The 19,543-nt window shown below is 46.5% G+C and overlaps 1 protein-coding gene across 8 annotated transcripts in view; it reads right to left on the reverse strand.

Moving 5' to 3' along the window:
- Positions 1–93: 93 nt before the first annotated feature.
- LOC131440205 (twitchin) overlaps positions 94–19,543 on the reverse strand; it is an 81,321-nt gene continuing 61,871 nt past the window's right edge. For 7 of the 8 annotated variants that reach the window (XM_058611275.1, XM_058611281.1, XM_058611278.1 and 4 more), the window contains 9 exons: positions 19,135–19,437; positions 18,022–18,915; positions 17,064–17,954; positions 14,172–16,835; positions 13,832–14,113; positions 13,462–13,767; positions 1,442–13,405; positions 1,070–1,372; positions 94–1,013 (listed from right to left, as the gene is read on the reverse strand). In XM_058611275.1, the coding sequence (XP_058467258.1) occupies positions 382–1,013; positions 1,070–1,372; positions 1,442–13,405; positions 13,462–13,767; positions 13,832–14,113; positions 14,172–16,835; positions 17,064–17,954; positions 18,022–18,915; positions 19,135–19,437 (18,239 nt within the window). In that variant the 3' untranslated portion in view covers positions 94–381. The remainder of the gene's footprint in view (positions 1,014–1,069; positions 1,373–1,441; positions 13,406–13,461; positions 13,768–13,831; positions 14,114–14,171; positions 16,836–17,063; positions 17,955–18,021; positions 18,916–19,134; positions 19,438–19,543) is intronic. The other variant, XM_058611280.1, reaches the window with a different exon arrangement.

The raw sequence follows: 19,543 nt of genomic DNA on the forward strand, positions 1-19,543 counted from the left end.
ACAATAACTGTCACATAACGAATGTGGCACCATTTAGAAAAAGGCGAAACACAATATGTTATTAATTTATACAGTAACAATAAAAAAAACCTGTTCTTTAAATTAACTCTTTCGTTTATTATTTTTTTGTTATTTTCGTGTTTTCAGTGAAAAATCAATGCCCTTCTAAATGTGCCGAACTGGATGCAAATAAATAATAATACTATACAAAAAATATACTTTCACATAAGGACAAGAAATGGCGTTACTCATCCAGTTGCGGCACAGTTCGTTCAAACAAAATAAAAAAAGAGATACAAAAATCTATTCCTTTCGAAAAATTGATTGTTCCATTATATCTACCTAGCTAACAACCTAAATATCTTACCACCTAAACATTTCCTACGCACTAACATTGACGGAGAAGGAAGCCAGAGCGTCTCCGTGGCGCGTCACCGCCCGCACCTGGTACTGGCCAATATCTTCGAACGAACACGTGGCAATAGTAAAGGAGTATTTCTGGTCCTTCTTCACAAATCGGTACCGGTTCGAGGACTCGTTGATCGGTTCACCGTCCTTGTACCATTCGAGCTTGCTTGGGGCTTCATACGTTTGACAGCTAAATACGGCCTTGGCTCCATCCAGAACACTCAGTGAAATGGGGAACTTGGCAAAGGTGGAGTGTTCCTTATCATCGCCCTGGGCAAGCACGGTGATGGTGCAGGAACTGAAACTTTCACCACCCTTGTTGAACGCCTCGCACGTGTAGGTGCCGGCGTCCTCGGGGAAGATTTCCGGGATGTGTAGCGAGTAAACGTCGCCGTCGTTGCGGTATTCAAAGTCGGGGGTATTTTTGATTTCGCGATTATCATGCAACCAGATCACATTGAACGGATCCGGGCATGATATGTGACAGGTGATTGTTACTTCCGAGCCGTCCTTGTAGTAGCCGGATTCGGCGTGCTTGTTAATGATGGGGGCCTTCACCTGGGCACTTTTCTTGGCGACGGGACGGGTAGCCCCGCCTGGTCCCTCTGAAAGATTAAATTCATTCATTGAAATCATTGATCATTCGATCTACAATACTCACTTTTCACATCGAGCACACATTGCGTAGAGGTTTCGCCCATGGAGTTCTTCGCCGTACATACGTAAGTGCCCGAGTCTTCCGGGAAAAGTTCGTTGATTCGTAGACTAGCGATTCCGGATTTGTACTTAATATCGATAACATCCGAAGATGTCAACTTTTTACCGTTTCTGGTCCATACGATCTGCGGAAGTGGATCGCCAGAGACGTGACAGTTGAGCTGAAGTGGTTCACCGTCCGATGCGATTACGTCCTTCAGTTTCTTGGTGAATTCCGGTGGATGCATTAAACTATCGGATTGCAGTGCTATAGTGGAAGAAAAAAAAGCCGTCCATGTGACCATTATCGTACGAAACTACACATACAAATACTTACGTAAAAGTTCGCGTGTCGACTGCCTGGATCGTGCGTCTGGTGGTCCAAGTTGTTTAGAAGACGGTGCTTTGATTTCTGGTTTTTTGATTGACGATCTTCTGGCTTCCGCTTGCGGCTGAAGTATATCCGGAGCGTTGCGTCGATCTTCAACGATCACAACGGAACTGGTTTCGGCCTTTCCAAGAGGATTGATAGCCACACACTTGTATTCGCCCGAATCTCCTACCTTGGTGTCGATGATTTCCATGGTCACAACTCCATCAGTGTGCGTCATAGCGTATTCGTATCGACTGAGTTCTCGTCCATTCTTGTACCATTTGACCGTGGGTACTGGTTTGCCACTGAGACAACACAGAAGTTTGCAAGTATCTCTACACTGCATAACACGAGGCCGGAGAGCGAAAGTGAAAACTGGTGCAGCATCGGATTCTTCCTGCCACAACGGACGTGGGCTGGGTTCACGTTTTCTGACACTGAATGTTTCTGGTTTATAAACTGGAACCTGTTTGGACATCGGGTGAACATTCAAGAAGATAACTTCTTCGCGAGCTCCATAGTGATTCTCCGCTCGGATGATGTATTCGCCACGATCATCCAATTTGACTCTGTTGATGATGAAGTAATAATCATCACCGGCGTAGCGCTTCATGAACTTGACGGATTGTTTCAGCTCTTGATTATTATGGTACCACGTCACAACTGGAGTCGCCACACCAATAATACGACAGTAGAATTTGCAACTCTGTCCTTCGTAGCAGAAGGCCGACTGTGGACGGATAACAAATCTTGGAGCGGCTTGTCGTCGGTCGAATGACGTTTCATGGATCTTGTACTTGGTGACGAGAAGCTTACGTAGCGCGGAGTATTCAGATAATCTACCGAGTGGTAGTACGAACGAAGCCCAGTCATCGTACTTTCTGCGAATATGATCGCGAATAGTTTTGTAACGTTCAATCGAGATCAACGACGTCGAACTGTTGTAGCTATCGCTCAACCAAGGATGCATCAAGCACTCATGTGCCGTCATACGTTTCTCAGTATTCTTGATCAACAAACGACGGATGAAATCTTTGCATTCCTCGGATGCATCCTTGAAGGCAACCTCGTCGAAATCCCACGTACCTTGTTTGATGTTCTTCAAGGTGTCGATATCAGTTTCACCGGCGAACGGCGATAAACCACTGACCAATACGTAAGCCAGCACACCGATCGCCCACATGTCCGTGTAGAAACCGACCGGTTCACGCTCTACAATTTCCGGTGCAGCAAATTCAGCTGTTCCCGTTGAAATCTTAACCATTTCGTTTGGATTCAACCGTGTGGCCAAACCGAAATCGATCAGTTTCACCTGATTACTGTTCCTGGTCTGACACATGACATTCTCCGGTTTGATATCCAAATGAATGATATTTTTCTCGTGCATATATTTAACAGCTTCGCAGATCTGTTTCATGTATTCGATGATCTCCTGTTCACACATATTGTAACCTTCCATGGTGATGCGTTCGAATAGTTCACCTCCGGACAGGAACTCGTAGATTAAAACAAACTCATCATCATCCTCGAAGGCGTCGTGTAGATGAATCAGTTTACGATGGTGCAACTGGTTCATTATATCAATTTCCTTTCGAATGAGATCGCGTTCGGAGTTCGTGGACACTGGAATAAACTTAGCAGCAAACACATTGCCGGTCTTACGTTCACGACAACGATGGACCACACCAAACGCACCGGTTCCAATCTCTTCCAGAATCTCATACAGATCGTATACGCTCTTGTTGGAAATCTCCACCGGTTTCGGGTGATATTTGGAATAGACGTCAAACACGTACGTGTCATAGTCTGAAATTGGTTCCCGTTTGTCTTGACGCTTGGGTTTGCCATTCGCATCCAGTTCATATTTCACACGCTTAGCCGGTTTGATGCCCAGATCCTTCAAACTAACCAACTCCGTTTGATCCGACGGATCCGAACGGCCATAAACATTTTCAGCAAACGCTCGGAACTCGTACTGATGCCCAGGGGATAGATGCGGAATGATTAGCTGGTTGAACCGCGTAGTACCGGCACGAATCCAAGTGGCCAAAGGAACTTCTCGCTTTTCAATAATGTAGTTTGTAATACTTGCACCTCCATCCCAAGATGGTGGCAACCAGCTAAGAGTGACGTGATCCAGTCCGATTTGATCCACTGTGAGGTTTCTAGGTTTATCCGGACGATCACTGATCTGAATCTTGATATCAGCGGTGTCCTGACCAAGCTCATTCTCGATCGTGATGGTGTAAGTGCCGGAATCGAGTTGAGTTCCATCGCGAATTGTTAGCACTGTATGGCGCTCACGAGTTTCAATGTGATAGTGGCTACCAGATTCAATTTGTTCGCCCTTAAGAGTCCAGTGGCATCTCGGTTTCGGGTATCCAGTGAATGGAATTTTGATTTCAATATTTTCGCCATTATCGAAGAAGGCCGTGTCGCGGAATCGTGGAGGAACGTTGAGCTTCGGTGGTGATTTGATAACAAGGGATGCTTTGGTCGACTTAATGCCTCCCTTGTTGACAGCACGACAAGTGTACTCGTCAGCATCCTCGCCGAAAACGTCGTTGATAGCCAGGTGGTGCATGTCCCCATCGCTGTACATGTAATACCGTGCACCGGAGCAGATTTCGCGTGCTCCCTTGTGCCAAGTAATCTTCGGTCGTGGAACACCGGTAATCTTGCAGGTAAATTCGACATTTCTGTTCTGTACACAGGTAAGTGTGTTCAACGGTTTGACGATCTCCGGAGGCTTGCAGACGTCTGGATCCTCGGCCTTTATCAACTGTGAAGCCTTCGAGAACTCAGAAACGCCTACTTCGTTCTGAGCAGCCACACGGAATTCGTAGAAACGTCCTTCCACCAGATTCGGACAGTTGATGGTACAAATAGAACAGGAAACTGTATTGACGCGCTGCCATGTTTCGCTTCCTTGCTCACGTTTCTCGATCCAATATCCGATAATACGAGATCCGCCATCCGATACAGGTTTCTCCCATTCCAGATTGACGAAATCACCTCCAACTTCATGAATGATTGGAATACCAGGTGGTGACGGCAAATCGTATGGTCCCCGTGCTTTGATAGGATCGACACCTTCCAGGGCAGGTCCCATACCATTTTCATTGACAGCAGACACTCGGAAGAGATACTCCGAGAATTCGATCAATCCCTTGATGATTAGCTGCGATTCCTTGACATAATTGGAGACAATTAGCCAGTGCTGTGATTTAATGTCACGACGCTCTACAACGTAATGAGTGACCTTTCGGCCACCATCATGAGCTGGTGGTTTCCATGACACCGTGCACATATTCTTCGTAACATGGCTAATGAGCAACGGTCCTGTCGGTGGTCCCGGCAAGCCGGTTACATGCACGTTAACATTGCAAGACACACTGCCGCTGTCATTCTTAAAGTTAACCAAGTAGACTCCCTTATCGCTGTCATCCACATCACGAATGTAAATAACTGCATAATCATCAAACACGGTGTACTTAATATGATCCGTTTCGATAAGCTTCTCACGATCCTTGGAAATGTTAACTTCCATCGGTTGATCTCCGCTGAATGCAAGCTTAATCTTGGCGTTTTCTCCCTTAACCAGATATACATCTGACGGTATATTGACCAGCTTCGGTGGAACACCGATCTTGACAGCGGCCGTTGTGTGAATAACACCAACGAAATTATGAGCTTCGCAAGTGTAATCACCTTCATCACGGTAAGTGACATTAGCAATGTGCAACGAGAATACTCCATTCTTGCTCTCCAAAGCGAACTGACCACCGTGAGTGATCTCTTTTCCATTGCGCAACCATCTGCATGCGGGCTCCGGTTTGCCGTGAGCCTCGCAGCTTAGCTGAACTGATTTTCCAAGTGGTACAAGGCTGAACTTCAATCTCTTCACCCATTCCGGTTTCTCCGTGTCCAGTTGTTCGCCGATTCTGACCGATCGCGTTTCGGGAGATGGTGGAGAAACACCATAGTTATTTACTGCGTAGACACGGAACTCATAAACTCCACCCTCAATGAGATTAGTAACGGTGAGCTCCGTAACCGGAATATTCGATTCATTGCACTTAACCCAGCGAGCTCCACCAACATCGCGACGCTCCACATAGTATCCAGTGATTCTTGATCCACCATCACTAGCCGGCGCTGTCCAGCTGAGATCGACGAAGCTCTTTCCAACCTTGATAATTGCCGGAGCACCTGGGGCAGCAGGTGCCGTGATCTTGCTGTGAATCTTGAATCTCTTCGAAGATGCCGACGGTTTGCTTACGCCAGCAGCATTCTGAGCTCTAACACGGAATTCGTATTCGCGACCAGGCAACAGGTTGTACACTTGATAGGAATTATCCTTAATAAGGAAGTTGCACACAATCCATGAGCTATCCGTAACGTCTCTGTATTCAAATCTATAACCCTGAATACGCGATCCTCCGTCCATGAGCGGTCGCTCCCAGGTAACAGTAACGTAATTGGCGTCCCAATCGGAAACACGTGGTGGATTTGGAGGATCTGGTACGGTAAATGGATAGCGAGCAACGATTGGTTCTTCCAGAATCAATGGGTCACTGATTCCATATTGATTTTCAGCGCGAACTCTGAAGTTATACTGCTTGTTCGCTTCCATGCCCATATTGTCGTAATGGGTAGTACGTACAAAGCTGCTTGCCTTAGTCCAGTATCCAAGTGGTTCGTAACGTTCAACGATGTAATTTGTAATTGGGCTACCTCCGTCATCCAATGGAACCTTCCACGATAGAGTACAGGATTCCGGTGTGATCTCAGACACCTCGAGTGGACCAATCGGCGGAGTTGGTTTATCAACTACTAGAACACGACACGAAGCCGTATCCTTACCAACACAGTTGACCAGGTGAATGGTGTAACTTCCGGTGTCCAAGCGTTTAGCGGAGTCATTCTTGAAAACAGCTTCCGTATCGGTGACTAACAAATCGATTCTCTCATTCTTGGAAACTTCATTGCCATTGACCAACCAGAATGCATCGGGTCTCGGAATGGCAGTATATGGCACAATGATTTTGAATGGATCCCGAGCAATAACGGTAATATCTCGCATTCCAATATCAGACGTAATCTTAGGAGCGGTAAATGCAGCTGTAACCATAATCGGATCCGATGGTGAACTGAATGGACTCTGCCCAGCGGCATTGACTGCAGCCACACGGAATACATATTCGCGATTTTCAGACAAACCAGTAATCTTACAGAGTAGATCCTTCAGTGTGCCTTGCTGTACCTTAGTCCAGTTACCTTCGGCAGCCAGTCGCTTCTCAACAACGTAATGCGTAATCGGTGAACCACCGTTGCTAGCCGGTTTAGCCCAGGTAATGGTGACAGAATCTTCGGTCGTATCCACACGAGTTGGCGTTCCAGGTTGAGTTGGGATATCGAAAGGATGTCTTGCCACGATGGAGTCTGACTGAGCTGGCTCGGATAGACCGTACTTATTTTCAGCGCAAACTCGGAAATCGTACTGTTGATTGATGCGCAGGTTGCGAATCTTGAGGAATGTGCTGGTGCAGTAACTACTGACTTTGGTCCAGTTCGCCGAACTCTTGTCTTTCTTTTCCACTACATAGTTGGTAACCGGTGAGCCTCCGTCATCCAGGGGTGGATTCCAGCACAAAATCAAATGTTCTCCGCCATAAGATTCAACGGCTATATTCTCCGGCTTGGATGGTCTGTCCAGAACTTTCACGTTACAGGTAGCAATATCGTACCCAGATGGGTTCTTCAACATCAACCGATACTGCTTTGAATCGGAGCGTTTGCTATTGGTGACAACGAAAATGGCTGCTTCGTCCGTAAGTTGATTGTGAATACGGGAGTCACTATTATCAATTGGTTCGTCGTTTGCAAACCAACTGGCAACCGGTTTCGGGAAAGCGGTGTACGGAATATGGATGTTGAAATCATCACCCGCCCGAACGGTAATATCGCGAACATTACGAAGATCCATTATCGGTTTGTTGGGCTGTTCTTGCAGAATCACGGTAATACTTGGACGAGACGGTTCTGAAGAGCCGATATCGTTAACAGCGACCAGTCGGAACTGATATTCTTTGTTTTCTTCAAGATTTTCCACGCGGTACGATTGTTCGGAGATCAAATCATCCGGAAGGTTTGCGTCCAGCCATTTCTCATCATCCTTGATTCTATATTGCACAATGTAACCTTTGATCTTTTCCTTGGCATCCTTGCGCAGTGTACGCCACGAAAGCGTTACACTGTTCCGTGTGATCTTGTCGATCGATGGCGGGTCCGGTTGATTGGGACGCTTGCGCTGGTGTTGAGCGGTGATGGGATCAGTCGGTTCACTGGGTTTGCTGCAACCGACTTCGTTAACCGTTTTGACGCGGAATTCATACCGGAAGCCTTCCACCAAGTCGGGAATTGTGTATGTAAGATTGACAGTTGGATAGTTGTTAACCTGTACCCATTCGCCTGTTCCGCGTTCACGTTTTTCAACGATGTAACCGGTAACTGGTCGAGTTTGAACGCGGGGTGGTTTCCATGAAATTGTGCATGCGCTTGGTGTGTAATCTTCGATGGCAGGTTTATCCACGGCTGCCGGTGGATCTGGACTCTTCGGTGAGATAGTTTTGCTCTCAGTGGGCTCCGAAGATCCGTAGATGTTTTCTGACCGTACTCGGAAAATGTACTCGTGATTCTCTGTAAGATGCTTGATGGTATGAGAGCACCGTGGCACAGTCCCGTAAACCATCTTCCAGTTGTCCGAGGGGAATTCTTTGTATTCGATGCTGTAACCAGTGATTTCTGAACCTCCGTCATCCTTCGGTGGATCCCAGTTGAGAGTAACCGTATCTTGTGTAGTTTCCAAAGCAAACACATTGACCGGCGGTTGTGGACGATCCACGACGATGACCTCAAAGTCCTTAACGTCCTCACCATACTGATTCGAAGCCTTGATCTTGTACGTATCCGAATCTTTACGATCACTCTTATCGACACGGAACACAGTGTGCTCGCTGTTGGTGTCAATAGATATTCTGGCACCTTCCGGTACCTTGACACCATTGCGGAACCATTCAACTTTGGGAATCGGAGCTCCGACCAGAGGTATGCTGAGAACAATTGGTTCTCCAGCACGAACCTTGATCTTTCTCTTTCCGAAGCTGTCCAGGTTGAGAGACGGAGCTTGTTGCATTGGTTTAGCCCAACATTTGTTCGAAATGTCACTTGGCGTTCCTTGTCCAGCAGCATTAACAGCTGATACTCTGTAATCGTACTGGTGACCCTTAATTACACCCGTATCTGTGAATTCAACATTCTGTATGGGATGTTTGTTGGCCTTAATCCATCTTCCAGTAGCGGCATCACGACGCTCAATATTATATCCTGTGATTCGAGAACCTCCATCACTAATTGGCGGTTTCCAACTGAGCGTGACTTGATCATAACCACTATCAATGATATCCGGTTTCGTCGGAGGTCCAGGAAGAACGAATTGATCCTTTGCAACAACTGGATGTTTGCTTGCAAGTCCATCCGAACGTCCCTGCAAGTTTTCTGCCATAACGCGGAATTCATATTTGTTTCCTTTGTTCAGACGAGGTACAACAGTATGGGTGTATTTTGGACTGACATATGCCACTGCCGGTACCCAACCTCCACCGTGAGTAAGATCCTTCTTCTCCACTACGTAGCCAGTAATCTCCGAACCGCCATTGTCCTTCGGTGGTTTCCAAGAGATTGTGACGCTCTTTTCGGTAATTTCTTCGTAGTTCATTGGTCCCTCTGGCGGGTCTGGACGATCCAAAACGGTGAGATGGAAGCTACCTTCGTCCTGTCCGCTAGAATTACTAATTACTAGTTTGTAGTCACCAGAATCTCCACGATTACAGTTAACAGTATGAACGATGGTGTGATGACCAACAGCAGTCAATGTGGTGCGCTTATCGGTCTCAACCGGCTTGCCGTTCAATGTCCACGTAACATCGGGAATCGGTTCACCCGTAAAGTTGACATCCAAATGGAAGATGAGTCCTGCCTTAACAACCATATCGCGCATAGGTGTAACGATTCTCGGTGCGACAAATCGCGAACGGGTAAGCACGGCATCGGAAGCATCGGATGGTTCCGACTCACCGGCTACATTAACGGCTATAACACGGAATTCCCATTCCGTCTCCGTAGCCAGATCTGGAACCTTCAAATTACGCTGAATTCCAGGTACCCGACCAGCCGTACTCCAGTAAGGGCTGTCCTTTTCTTTCTTCTGAATGATATACTCACCAATTGGAGCACCACCATCCGATTTAGGCGGATTCCATTCCAGACTAACCGAGTTGGCATCCCAATCGACGACCTGTGGTTTCGGTGGCTGAGACGGTTCTTCGAAGTCGTTCTTCGCTATAATCGGATTAGAGCAATCCAACGGTTCGGACTCACCGATCTCATTGACGGCCTTCACTCTGAACGAGTATCGTTTGTTGTGAATAAGGCGAGATATTTCATTGATCAATGAAGTGCTCATGCCAGCGGCTGACCAAGTTCCACGCGACATATCCATCTTTTCGATTACATAATGAGTGATTGGACTGCCTCCATCGTCTTTCGGTATTTTCCATTCCAAACGGCATCCCTCGGTTGTAATATTGCTTATTCGTAGCGGTCCTTCCGGTGGTGATGGTTTATCCAGGACAGTGACATGACCGGAAGCAGAATATTCTCCACATTCATTTTTCACCGTCAAAGTGTACATACCACAATCGTCGCGAATCGAGAACGGAATTTCCAGTGAGATTTCATTATTGTACGCTTCGCGAATGACTCTCTGGGACTCGGGAATCAGGACGCCATCGCGCTTCCACGTGGCAGTTACATTTGGTGAAGCCTCTACCGTAACGTTGTATGCAATCTTCTTGCCAACCGGTACGATCAAGTCCTTCAGAGCATTCTTGTCGAAGTGTGGTGGCACGAATCGAGACTTACAAACAACCGGATCAGACGACTCACTTGGATCACCAACTCCAGCCTTGTTCACAGCGCACACTCGGAATTCATATTCTTCATCTTTGGTCAGATCTTTTATTTTAGCCGATGGTTTGTACAGTTCAGTGAATTCTCCTGCAAACTTCCAGTCGCCATATCGAGGTTTCTTTTCCACTATATAGCTAGTGATTGGAGATCCACCGTCCTTCTTCGGAATGCTCCATTCCAAGTCCACATGATTGTCGCTCCAGTCCACAACGACAGGCTTGCCCGGTTTGTCCGGTTTAGTATATGGATCTTTAGCGGTAATCGGTTGCGATGTTGCCAAAGGAATAGATTCTCCTTGTTTGTTGACAGCACGGACGCGGAATTGATAAGAATGGCCTTCGATCAAATTGTCCGGGCGGATTTTAGTAGAAATAGTTTCGCCTACAGGAATCCAGCGAAGCTGATCAGTATCCAGCTTCTCAACAACATAGTGCAGAATTTCCGAACCACCATCGTCCTTCGGTGGGCGCCACATCAAGGTCACACCATTCTTAGACAGATTCTCGAAACGGATTGGTCCTTCCGGTGGAGCAGGAATATCCAACACAATAACATTAACATCAGCAATGTCAACACCGTTCTTGTTCTTAGCCGTCAAAGTGTAAACGCCACTATCCCCACGTTTTACATCCATAACGCGAATTTTAGTTCTGTAGTCCTCATACACCACCTTAACACGATCCGTATTAATAATCATATTGTCCTTATGAGACCATTCCTTTGCAGGAACTGGTTCTCCTTGTACGGGAACATCAAACTCAAACGTAAGACCAGCACGAATCTTGACATTGGACAAAGAGTTTCGATCGATCCTTGGTGGTTGATTCTTGCTTCGGACTGTGTGAGATTCTGTTGGTCGGCTTGCTTCGCCTTCTCCAGCACGGTTGATAGCCTTGACACGGAACTGATAAACCGCTCCTTCGATCAAGTCCGGTACCTTGGCAGTATTGCTATCGGCATCAACTTCAGTACATTTTTCCCAATCTCCAGAATACTTGCTGAGCTTTTCAACCACATAACCGGTTATCGGAGCGCCGCCATCGTTATCCGGAGTTTTCCATTCCAGCTCAACATAATCCTTGTCGTAGTCTTTGATAACCACATTTTCGGGACGGCCAGGTGCACGGAACGGATTTTTAGCCACAACAGCATTAGCCATTGATAATGGTTCCGACTTGCCCATTTTGTTCTGTGCGCGTACACGGAACTTGTACGAGTGTCCTTCAATGAGCCCATCGATTTCTGCCTGGCACTTGCTGCCACCCGAATCTCCAGCATACACCCAGGTTCCTTTGGTTTCGTCTAATTTCTCAATTATGTAGTTATCGATTGGTAGGCCACCATCATCTTCCGGTGCCCGCCATTCTAAAACAGCTCCAGTGGCAGTAATTTCTGCTACCTTGAGTGGTCCTCCAGGTGGACTTGGTATGTCCAATACAGTAACGAACACATTGGCCGAGTCTTTACCATTTTCGTTCTCCGCTTCGATAGTGTAGGTTCCAGATTCTGCACGGGTAGCGGAACGCACTGTAATCTTGGTGTTGTAGTCGTAATTTTGAATCTTAAAGCGCTCGTTTTGTGAGATTGGACGTTTGTTCAGTGACCACCGTGTAGTCGGAACTGGTTCACCACTGACTTTCACATCAAACACCACATTGTTACCGGCCTTGATTCGCACATCAATCAGATTGGTACGATCAATCTTTGGTGGTTGATTCTTTGGTTTGCAGATAACTGGTGGTGTAGCATTGCTAGGATCACTGGCACCAGCGTCGTTGATTGCGCGAACACGGAATTCGTATTTCTGGCCTTCGATTAGATCGGGAACAGTCGCCTCTTTAGCATCGGCGGGGACCTGCATTTTTCTTTCCCATTCACCGTATTTGTCCTTGACTTCTACTACATAACCGGTAACTGGAGAACCGCCATCGCTAATCGGTGGCTGCCATGCCAGTTTGACGAATTCTGGTCCCCAGTCAGTAGCTTTGCAATCACGTGGAGCCGACGGTTCGTCGAATGGATTCTTCGCGATAAAGTCACCGGCTTGTTCCAGAGGTTTAGACTCTCCTTCGGCATTAATAGCACTAACGCGGAATTTGTATTTCTTTCCGTTTTGCAAACCACTGATATCGGCATTGGTTTCAACACTTCGAGCGTGTGGAACCCATGCGTTGGCCTCATCATCAAAGCGTTCGATTTGATAGTACTCAATATCGCAACCACCATCGTCACGTGGACGTTTCCATTTCAATTTGCAGCTTTCCTTCGTGATATCCGATACCTGCAGTGGTCCTTCCGGCTGGCCTGGTTTATCAGTAACGATCACTTGAACGCATACCTGATCGCGACCCGACGAGTTGGTGGCCGTTATTTCATAGTCACCCGAGTCACCACGATTCGCTGGACGCATAATGAACTTGGAATTGTAGTCCGTATTCAAAACTTCCACTCGCTTATCACTCGGAATAGTAGCTTTGTTGATGCGCCACTCGCACTTCGGAGCTGGCTCGCCAGAAACATGCACATCGAATTTAAGCATTGATCCAGCGGATATCGAAACATCCCGAATGGTTCTGCGATCGATCTTCGGTGGAGCGAACCGTGGCTTGGCAGTGAAGGTACGACTAGAATCGGACGGATCCGACTGACCAGCTTTGTTAACCGCAATAATACGGAACTGGTACTCGTTGCCTTCCACGAGACCACCCACAGTAGCAGTTGCAGCTGGGGTGCTAGTTTCCAGCGCTTTCTCCCAAATCGGACTGTATTTGTCCTTCTTCTCGATAATGTACCCAGTGATCGGGCTGCCACCATCATCAGGTTCAGGCCATTTAAGCACGGCGTGGTTTTCGGACCAATCGGCGACCGTTGGAGCACTTGGAGTATCGGGCACAGCTGTGAAAGAGCAAAATATTAATTTCAGAACCACATTCAAGTTATTGAAAACCTACTGAAACTATCCTTTGCCACAACAGTTCCTGCAGTCTCCAAAGGTTCTGATTCGCCCTCCGGATTGACAGCCTTCACACGGAATTTATAACGATGACCAGGTACCAATCCTTCAACAGGGAATTCAGTGATAGGGCCGTCGGTTTTACCAGCGCTCATCCATATGCCATTATCCGGATCGAACTTCTCGATGACATAATGATCGATCGGGACACCTCCATCGTCCTTGGGTTTCTGCCATTCCAAGCGACAGCTATCCTTTGTCATGTCCTTAACCTCCAGAGGACCCTCGGGAATGCTTGGTTTGGCTGAAATAAAACATAATGACTCATCAATCGAATCTAGCCCAGATCTCTATGAATTAAAACTTACATCTCACAGTAACCGTAATCTCAACCTGATCACTTCCGAACTTGTTGGTTGCCTTGATCACGTACTTGCCAGAATCTCGACGGTCCGGATTGGTATTGACGAATTTACTATTGTATGGAACGTTATCGATCGTACGAGTGGTAGTAACAGTCACCATTCGATCATTAATCGTCCAGTCGACATCCGGTGCTGGTTCTCCGGAAATCTTGACATCAAAACCAAATGGTTCGCCAATAGCAACACTCAAATTCTTAAGATTACGGCGATCAATCTTAGGCGGAACTAAAATAGAATGCTTTGAATTTAATTTCGTTGCAATAAGATTTAGAACTAAACATACGTTTTCTTGGCTTGGCTGTGATTGGCTTGCTCTGGTCACTCCAAACTCCTGGACCAGCTTCATTGACTGCCCGTACCTTAAACTCGTACACTTCACCTTCATTCAAATCGGTAACCTTGGCTTCGCACTTGTTTCCGATTACTTCAGCACACTTGATCCACTTAATTGTGCCATGCTCGCGCTTCTCAACGATATACTTGGTAATCGGAGAGCCACCGTCACTCATCGGTGGAGTCCATCGCAGTTCAATAAAGTTCTTGTCCCAATCGTACGCTTCCGGAGTTCCAGGCTTTCCTGGTTCGTCGAAGGGATTTTTGGCAACCATGTATTGTTCGGTAGCCAACGGTTCCGAAACACCTTCATCATTGACAGCCGACACTCGGAACAAATACTCTTGTCCTGGTTCCAAATTGCCGACTTCCATATGAGTATCAGCAGATCTTCCAACAGGAACCCAACGCTGTGTTTCTTTGTCGAATTTTTCCACGTTGTAGTGGTCAATCGGAACACCACCATCGTCTAGTGGAGGATTCCACTTCAGAGAGCATCCTTCCTTGTGTACATTCGACACCTTTAGTGGTCCTTCCGGAGGAGTCGGTTTGTCGAGCACGGTAATACTGATCTGTACTTCGTCATAACCGGATGGATTTTCTGCCTTTATTTCGTAAGTGCCATTATGGGCACGTGTAACACTTCCTATGGTCAGTTTCGCACGGTAATCCTCAAATTCAACACGAACATCTGGGCTGTCCTTCTCGACTCGTGCTTTATTCAGTAACCAGTATTTGGTAGGTGCTGGCTCGCCACTAATCTTACAATCCAACTTCAAAGATTGACCACCCTTCAGGGTTAGATTCTTGAGCGTTGAACGATCGATTCTTGGCGGTGCAAAACGATCTTTAACCAATACCGGTTCAGATAACGGAGAGTATGGACTTTGGCCTCCTTTGTTCACGGCCTTTACCCGGAACTGATATGTCGTGCCTTCGAAAAGATCCGGTATCTTAGCTTTGTTAATGGGTCCGTCCGTTTCCAGGGCCTTCTGCCATTTGGTACTGTTAACGTCTTTCTTTTCTACAATATACTTTGTAATCGGAGCTCCACCATCACTTTCCGGTTCGTTCCATTCCAAGAATACGTGTTTCCTGGACCAATCAGTAGGCTTGGGTTTTCCGGGAGCACTTGGTGGATCGTAAGGATTCTTTGCTTTCACACTGGTATCAGTTTCTAGCGGTTCCGATTCACCTTCGCTATTGACTGCCTTCACACGGAACATGTAATCTTTGCCTTCCTGTAAACCGGTAACATCGGCCTCTGGGAAACGAGATTCACAAACTTGTATCCAGCGACCGCTGTCCACATCCATTCGTTCAACCACATAAGACTGAACTGGTTCACCGCCGTCATCCTCCGGTGGCAGCCAACTAAGCTTGCATCCTTCGGCGGTCATATCCGATACCTTGAGTGGACCCTTACATTTTGACGGTTTGGCCAAAACTACCAGTTCCATTTCCACGGTATCTGTTCCGGAATCGTTTTTGGCAGTTACCTTATATATTCCAGAATCGGCACGTTTCAAGTTTCTTATAATCAAATTTGTCTTATAGTCTTCATTGTCCACTCGGACTCGATCTTCATCTCTGCCAAGAATCAGTTTGCCACTCAGTTCCCAAGTAACCTTTGGTGCTGGTTCACCGGTTACATCAGCTTCAACATTAAGCAGCTGTCCACTGCGTAATATTTTCTTATCCAAATTCTTACGATCGATCCTAGGAGCAAGGAACCGAGGCTTAGCAACAACACTGTCAGATATATCGCTAGGCTCAGATGGACCAGCTTTATTAACGGCAACAATACGGAATTCATACTCATGACCTTCTTCTACATCTTCGACTACGCCACGAGTACGATCACCGCTGACGGTTGCCGCATCCTGCCATTTACGACTAGCTTTGTCTCGCTTCTGAATAATATACTCACTGATGGGAGCTCCACCATCCGATTTCGGTTTGGTCCATTCCAGCTCGACAAAGTCCTTGCTCCAGTTAGTGGGCGTTGGACGGCCTGGTTTGCTAGGTTCACTGAATGGATCTTTGGCTATTATTACAGTCTCCATCTCCAACGGATCACTGTCACCTTCCTTGTTGAAGGCTTTAACACGGAATTTGTACTGTTTACCCTCTTGTAAACCAGAGATGTTAGCCTCAGGAGTATTGCTTTGACCACATGGAATCCATTGTCCGGTAAGGGGATCTAGCTTCTCAATTTCATAACCCTCGATTGGCATACCTCCATCGTCCAGCGGAGGTTTCCACTTCAGCTTACAGCCATGCTTGTGTACATCCGTTGCTTCCAGTGGACCCTCAGGAGTACTTGGTTTGCTAAGGATCGTCACTTCCACCTCGGCACGATCCTCACCTTGCGAATTGGTAGCCACGATCGTGTATTTACCGCTGAGATTTCGACGTCCACGTAAAATGAACAGCTTGGTGTTGTAATCCACATTATCCACCTTGTAGTCGGCATCCGTCGTTACTTCCTTGTCTCCGCGGAACCATTTCACGGTCGGAGCTGGCTCACCCTCGACATCGATGTCGTACTGCACCGAGAGACCGGCCTTGATGGTAATCGGCACCAAATTCGTACGGTCGATACGTGGACGCACTAAATCAATTAAGAAGAGAACATTAAAATAAATTCAGATCACATCCAACCAATAAGGTGCATGAATCATTCACCCTGTTGCGTTGGATTCGCGTATGTTAAACTTGAAATACTATTATTAGTTTGGATAAGAAATCAAAGACAGGTTTAAAAGAGTTGAGTTCTTTATATGTAATTTAATGCTGAAAGAGTTCATAACAATGCAAAGAATATATGGTCTATACTCACGGTAGCGATGTTTGATAGTATGGAAATTAGTAGGATCGGAAGCTTCACCAGTACCAGCTTTGTTGATCGCACTGACGCGGAACTGGTAGGTACGTTTTTCTGGTAAATCAGTAACCTTTGCTTGACACTCGGGACTGTACGTCGTAAGTGCCGGTTCCCATTTCGTCTCACCGCGTTCTTTCTTTTCGATACAATATCCAGTAATTGGGGCACCACCATCTGACGATGGACGTTTCCATTGCAAAGTTACCGAAGTATTATCCCAATCGTGAATGACCAGATCCGATGGTGCCTTCGGTACATCAAATGGATTTTTAGCAACCATGTATTCATCCGTTTCCAAAGGCTCCGATTCACCCTCGTCGTTAATGGCTTTGACACGGAATTTGTAGTGTTGGCCTTCTTGAAGCCCGGTGACATCAAACTCCTCGGCAGTTGCTGGGGCTTTGCCGATAGGGATCCATCTTCCAACCTTCTGGTCGTACTTCTGTAATTCGTATCCAGTGATGGGTACGCCACCGTCATCATCTGGTTTCTTCCATTTCAGTTTGCATCCATCCTTGGTAATGTCTTTAACTTCCAGTGGTCCCTTTGGTTTGCCAGGACTTGAGAGCACCGTAACTTCAACCTTTTCTTTATCCATACCGTGTTCGTTCTTGGCCTGAATCTCGTAAACACCACTATGTTTACGCAAGCTGTCCTTGACCGTGAACTTGGTGTTGTAGTTTTGGTTTATAATTTCGTAGTGATCATCGTTGAAAACTGGTTTCTCCTTGAGAATCCACGTTATCTCCGGTTCTGGTTCACCTTTTACGTTCACATCGAAATGGATCATCTTACCACCGCGAACAACAATCGGTTTCAAGTTCGTACGGTCAATGCGTGGTTTCACTGCAGATTAAAGATATGTACTTCGTGGTTCTCGATCCTAAATTTAAGTGGTGAATAAGATACTTACATGCACGATATTTAACCTTATGTGTACTGGTTGGATCCGATTCAGGCGAACGACCTGCCTTGTTGACAGCAACGATACGGAATTGACATTCCGTATTTTCTTTCAGATCCTCAACAGTGGCCGTACACTCTCCTCCGGGAACTTCAGAAACATCTTCCCATTCTTTGAAACGCTCTTTCTTCTGCACGACGTATTTCTGAATCGGAGCACCTCCATCGGACTTCGGAGGGGCCCACTTTAGCTTGACAGACTTATTATCGTAATCAACAATCTCTGGCTGGCCGGGTTTCCAAGGCTCATCGAAGGGATTTTTGGCAACCACTTCATCTGATTCCAGTGGTTCCGATTCACCCTCGGCGTTGACGCCAATAACACGGAATTTGTAGGTTTGACCTTCATCTAAGTTGTTAATGACCGCTTCTAGTATCTCCGGTCCTCCCTTGACCGTACCACAACGGACCCACTTGCCTTTACGGTTCTTCAACTTCTCGATCTTATATTCCGTGATTGGACTACCGCCGTCATCGGCCGGTTTCTTCCACTTCAGTTTCAAGCCCTTTTTGGTGACATCCGAAATTTCCAATTTGCCTTGACATTTTCCAGGTGAGCCCAACACAACCAACTCCACGGTTTCTTCATCTTTACCGGAAGCGTTCTGGGCTGTAATTTTATACTTTCCAGTGTCGGCCCGTTTAGCTTCTTTTATCGAAAAATTGGTGTGATAATTGCCATTTTCAACCTTAATATTCTCGGTTACTGTTAGTGGAATGTTATCTCGCCAGCTCCATATGATCTCTGGCTCTGGTTCACCTTGCACGTCCACAGACCAGAGATGAGACTTGCCGACTTTGATCGTGACGTTCTTCAAATTGGTCCGATCGATGCGAGGTTTCACTGTATTTGAGTACACGAATTTAGCAGTGTTTAGTATGGTAAACTTTCTGACAACGAACAACTTCCTTACGCGGCAAAACTTTAGAACCATTTCGAGATATTCCCTGTAACAGGGATGCTTCATACTTACGCGGAACAAACATCAAAGCAAAACTTTACAGCCGAATTGACAGCTTAGAACTAATCATGACTGAGCATATAACCTTAATCGATACTCACGGTTCTTGTGTTTCACAGTGTGGTTATCGCTGGGCTCCGAAGCCTTTGAATTGCCACCTTTGTTGACGGCACGTACCCGGAACTGATAAACCACTTTGGCTTTCAGACCAGGTACTTTGAATACGGTCTCCGGTGTCGTGGTTTTGGCACATTCAGTCCAGTCGGACAAGAACTTGTTCTTGAACTCGATGATGTAGTGGGTGATCGGACGACCACCGTCCTTCTCCGGTGCTTCCCATTTAAGTTCAGCATAATCGATACCGTAGTCATCAACGAACGGCTTACCAGGAGCATCTGGGGGATCTGTTCGCGCAAAACGACGGAATAAAATTCTATGTAGAACACATTTTGGAGCAGCGACGAACTAAGCTAGTCTCACAACTATATCAACAATTCAGTGCACAGATGG

This window comes from Malaya genurostris, chromosome 1, assembly GCF_030247185.1.
Source record: "Malaya genurostris strain Urasoe2022 chromosome 1, Malgen_1.1, whole genome shotgun sequence".
In the NCBI taxonomy this organism is placed as follows: domain Eukaryota; kingdom Metazoa; phylum Arthropoda; class Insecta; order Diptera; family Culicidae; genus Malaya; species Malaya genurostris.